This window comes from Lipotes vexillifer, unplaced genomic scaffold (assembly GCF_000442215.2).
Source record: "Lipotes vexillifer unplaced genomic scaffold, Lipotes_vexillifer_v1.1 scaffold532, whole genome shotgun sequence".
NCBI classification, from domain to species: Eukaryota; Metazoa; Chordata; class Mammalia; order Artiodactyla; family Lipotidae; genus Lipotes; species Lipotes vexillifer.
Genome location: NW_006798027.1, coordinates 481461 through 486655, shown reverse-complemented (window position 1 = coordinate 486655; position 5195 = coordinate 481461). Strand labels below are relative to the sequence as shown.

General features: G+C 52.8%; 1 protein-coding gene across 2 annotated transcripts in view; it reads left to right on the top strand.

Moving 5' to 3' along the window:
- The first annotated feature begins 1580 nt into the window (after window positions 1–1580).
- Window positions 1581–5195, top strand: part of HOMER2 (homer scaffold protein 2) — an 88333-nt gene continuing 84718 nt past the window's right edge. For both annotated transcript variants that reach the window (XM_007470058.1, XM_007470057.1), the window contains exon 1: window positions 1581–1761. In XM_007470058.1, the coding sequence (XP_007470120.1) occupies window positions 1757–1761 (5 nt within the window). In that variant the 5' untranslated portion in view covers window positions 1581–1756. The remainder of the gene's footprint in view (window positions 1762–5195) is intronic.

The following is a 5195-nucleotide window of genomic DNA, read 5'->3' as shown; positions in this document are numbered from 1 at the left end:
AACCCGTGTCCCCTGCATCGGCAGGCGGACTCTCAACCACTGCGCCACCAGGGAAGCCCTCAACAAATATTTATAGAGGGCTTTCAGGTACAGTTCTAGGCACTGGAGAGACAATGATGGGCAAAAAGATATGGCTTCATAGAGTGTGCCGATGTGCCTGGGAGACATACTAAATAATTTCACAAATATAAATTACAAACAATAATTTCAATGAAGAAAAAGTACAGGAGTTCACAGTCTTGTCTGGGGCGTTAGGTAAAGGTTCCACAAGGAAGTGACAGTTTAACTGAGATCTGAGAATGAGTAGGAATGGACTAGGCAAATGGGCTGGGGTGTCAGAGACAAGAGAGGACAAAATCTTCCCACACTGACAGAATGGCATGGGCTGAAGGGAGGATGGCCAGTTGGCTGGAGTGCAGAAAGCAAGGGGAGAGAATAAGAGGAGAAAAGCCTGGAGAGCGCAATGGGGTTACAATGCGGCAGGGCCTTATAGCCATGTTCAGTATCTTGTCTTCATCCCAAGGACAGTGGGAAGGAAACCACTGGAGCATTTTAAGGAGAGTGGTATGATCTGATTTGTAATTGAGAAAATTACTCACAGGGATTCGCTAGCCACATGAGGTGGCCCTGAGGGTTAGCAGGTAAAGTTGTGGTCCCAGGAGACATGAGGGTAGGGTTGGGGTGTTGGCCCTCCTCTATATGCTTGTTCCTTGACTTTTTTACTGTCCTGAGTAAAAAGAATCCTGCCCAGGCTCATGTGGGCAGTATGTTCTCAGCAGAAAATGATCCTGCGAAAGGCCCAGAGGGGGGATGAAGATTAGGTTAGTTCCAGTGTCGGCCTTTAGTAGGGGATCCGGACCTGATACGTGGAAAGGAGATTAAGACTGCCCTTCTTTAAGCTCCACTTTTGCCATCTCCATTTCCCTTGCTCTAAGCCAAGTTGATTAAGCCCCCATCCCATCTTTACCCAGGGAAGAGCCCAGAACACCTGCTGCGGGTGTAGGATCCTCCCTGCTCTGCTGGCTTCCAGAATTTCATGGTGGGGGTACCCTGAGCCACCCACCTGGCGGTGGACGGCAAGGTGAAAGGGGGCTATAAGGAGGGACATAGCCGTGCCCATCACTGATTCTGAAGACCTTGAGCTCAGATCTGAATGTGTGACCTTGGGCAAATCACTTCCTCTCCTGGGGCCTTGTTCCAGCATCTGCAAAGGGTCGCCCCAAGTCCCCTCCAGCTGCGAGCGGGCCTCTAAATCCCCGCAGGCTGGATGCTTGCTCCCGGCACTACGCCAAGCCCCCGGGTGGGCGTGGGGCGGGGGCGAGCCAATGCCGAATCTCAAAGGTTAGGGGGGGTTGCTCAGGAGCGGGGTGGAGACCGCGGGGCGGCGCCGGGGGGACGCCGCACACACGGCGGCGCTCCCAGCCCCTCGGCTGGGCGCCGGCTCCGGGGGCCAAGAGGTTACGTAAGGAGCCGGGCGGCGGGAGCGGGGCGGGGCGGATACCGCCCGAGCGCAGCAGCCCAGCCCCCGGCGACCAAGACCCCGCCCGCCCGCGCCTGGTGGCGGCGGCGGCGGCGGCGGCGGCGGCGGCGGCGGCAGCAGCGGCGGCAGGCGCGCAGCCCCGCGGAATGGAGCGGCGCCGGGGCTGAGCCGGGCGCGCACGGGCTGCCGCATGTGCCGCGCGGGGAGCGGCTGCAGAGCGGGCGGAGAGCGAACACGAGAGGCCCCGTCGGAGCGGCAGCAGGAGCAGCGCCGGAGATGGGGTGAGTGAGACCGCGCCGCGCGCAACCCCAGAGGGGCTGCGGGTCCGCGGCTCGCGTCTCCCGGGCTCGGAGCCCCGAGAGCGAGCGCGCCCCTACACCCCGCGCCGGGACCCTGGAGCCAGCGAGCAGTCGGCTTCTGAGAGCCTGAGGCCGCCTGACTCCGCGCCCTCCGGCCCGGCGCGCGGACACCGGCCAGGGGCACCCCGGCCTGGGCGCGGACTTTCAGCTCCGCGCCCGTGGCCTTTCCCCTCCCAGGCAGCCCGGGCGCGGGGGCACCGGGCGGGGACAAGCACCCTGGCCGGCCTCCGTGCTTCGGCCATTCAGTGGTCCCCTCGCTCCGGGCGCGATCAACTCCAGGGCCTATGTTTTGGAGTCTAAGAAGCAGTTAGTCTTTCTGCACGATTGGGTTTATTACAAACAAAATGAAAATCGAAGTTTTCCTGGAAAGGGAACACACCAAATAATAATAATCCCCATTGTAGTAATAGTGGACTTTGAGTCTGCTTTGAGATGACTGAGGATGTGTAGGTAAGGCTTCAGTCTTTGAAACAACTGAGTTGATGCTCAGGGGAGAAGTTGAAGTACTCTGTCGAAGTGACTAATGCTTCTGAGTATATAAAGTAATTTAAAAAGCAGAATTGATTTCTCCTTGGCGTCTCTCTGAGCAGTAGGCGCTGTGAGTCAGGCAGCCGCTGTGCTAATAACAAAATTAACTCCTTACATCTACTTACCCGATGTAAGCCCATATTGATGATGTGCTGTGCACACTCAGGGAACGGTTGCTATTCCCATTGTACAGATAAGGAAACTGAGGCCTGAAGTGGTGGGGTGATTTCTCCCAGGTTGGGCAGGCAGCTGATGAGTGTTTGTAGAAGGACGCTGAGCGCATCGGCAGAGGGGAAGCCACAGCCTGACTGTGGGCTTGGGAGTGGGGGGTGGGTAAGTGAGCCAGAGTTCCTGAGTCTCTGTGTCCCCTGCTGCTAAGCTTAGCGGCCTTCAAACAGCTTCTCAAGACCCAAAGACTTCTGCTGGGTGGGTCTAGAGAGCTTGCTTTCCTGTATGGGATTGGTGAGGAGTGGAAAGGGAAAGGATTGTCCTGGTGGCCTGACCCAGCTCTCATGGGTCAGTGGCTTTGTTGCACCTTACTCCTTACTTTACTCCAAGTAAGTTTCTGGAGTAATTTTACCGAGTGAATTTTATCTGTGTGGTCTGTAAAGTGTTTGGAGGAAACAGAGGGAGGTCAAGAGGAATTTTGAGAAGGGAAGTGTGAGAACTCCAGACCAGCATGAGCAGGTCAGTGGGGACAGAGAGGGGCCAGGAGATTTGCTCAAGACATTGGTGCGGATCCAGATTTCACACATACAGAAGGTGTGAGTGATTCTACCAGAGGCACCCTGGCTGGGAAACAGTTTTTCTGTAACATTTCCAGTGACCTCTTGGTCAGTGATGAAAGGGCTGCTCTTTGTGCAGTGGGAAGCTTTGAGGCTCTCAGATTTCATACTTAAAAAAAAAAAAGTATGGGAAGAAGGAGTTCGCAAATGTAGGTCTCAAGATGGAAGATAAAAGGGATCTGGGTAATTTTAACACTCTCTCTCCCCCCTCCCCCCAGCCAACACAAAACCAACCCAACACACTTGCATGATCAAAAACAAATATTTAAGTTCTGCGGTTGAGATCAAATAGTTCTGTGGAAATGAAAATGTTTACTCATAAAAGCTTAAAGAAAATGTCAGAAAATAATTTTTGTTTGTAGAGAAGCAGGGAGGAGTAGCTTGGAGATTTTGTTTAAACATTGAATATGCCTTTCATGTAATTTTAACATCATCTGATAAATATCTGTTACTCACTTCTTGTAGGTAATGGTTGGTTTGTAACTCCTACCTACTTCTGCCATTTTAATATATCTACCTCTTCTATAATTTATTTGAACGTACAAACCATGGCTGTAAGTTGAGATGGAGCTAAGGGCTGGGTAAGCAGTACAGACAGAGGAGGGTGGAGGGAGCCATTTTAACCGAAAATAGAACCAATGTCATCCTTTCTGAGAGTTGAGTAGGATGGAGGGGGATGAACCAAGAAAGGGCAGCCAGTAGAAAGTCTTGCTGTGATCCTACAGCTTTGTCATGGCTCTACTGTCTAGACATGACCAAGATTTAAGGGAAAAAACCAAAAAAACCCTGAGTTTATCTCTTCCCCACTTAAGATGCTTTTCCTCATTCAGATGTTCACGGCTATTTCCCGCTTCTCTTCTGAGAAGTATTTTGCATTAAGTGTGTGGTTTCCCTAGTAGTTTGTGTTCTCACTCCCCAAGGAAGCTGCTTCATACCTTCTCCCCTTCTCAGACCTCTCTCTCCTCCCCATGCACACCTTGCATCCCTTTTCATTGACAAAATAGAGCCACAGTCCAAGGAAAAGCCTCATCTTCCTACCACGCCTACAGTCCTGTGTGCAGCTGCTCCTGTGTTTTCCTTCCCACCTGTTGTCCTACCAGAGGCTCAACCCTCCTGGCGGACCATTCATCCCATCCCCTTTCACCTTGTCAGGGAACATTTCTTGTTCTCTCACCTTCCTCTCTCTCCAGGGTCTTTCGCATCAGTGCACAAACATGTTTCAGTTCAGTGCTGTCCAGTAGAACTTTCCACACTGATGGAAACATTCTGTATCTGCATGGTCCAGTACCGCCGCCACCAGCCACATGTGGCTCTGGGGCACTTGAAATGTGTCTAGTGCGACTGAGGACCTGAATTTTTAATTCAAGTTTAAATAGCCACAAGCGGCTAGTGCTCGCCATATCGGACAGCACAGCTTTAGCATCTCTCGTTTTACATCCCTGTCCTTCTGTTCCACTTCTTTGCACCCCTTCACCTGAAAACATCTCAAAAGAGATGTCCAAACCCACTGTCTCCATTCATTTCCTTCACCTACCATTTGTTAGCCCTTCACAGTCTACAGTCTGGCTTCTGTCCCCACCTCTTCACCAGAACTGTTGGGTGGCTGATGACCTTGTCCTTGTCTTCCTCCCCTTCTCAGCAGCCTTCCTCCCCCATGGCCACTCCCTCCCCCTTCCCACCACACTCTCCTGGGTTTCCTCTTCCCTTCCTGACGGCTCCTCTTCAGTCTCGCTGCTGGTTGCTCCTCTTTCTGACCTCAGTGTGATGGGGTGGGTTGTTTAGGAACTCGTCCTGGTTCCTCTTTGCTGTCAACACTCTTCCTAGGTAATGTTATCCCATCCCAACCCCATCCCCCCATGGCTTTTTTAAATTTTTAAATTTTTAAATTTTTAAATTTTTTATTTATTTATTTTGCGGTACGCAGGCCTCTCACTGCTGTGGCCTCTCCTGTTGCGGAGCACAGGCCCCGGACGCGCAGGCTCAGCGGCCACGGCTCATGGGCCCAGCCGCTCCGCGGCATGTGGGATCTTCCCGGACCGGGGC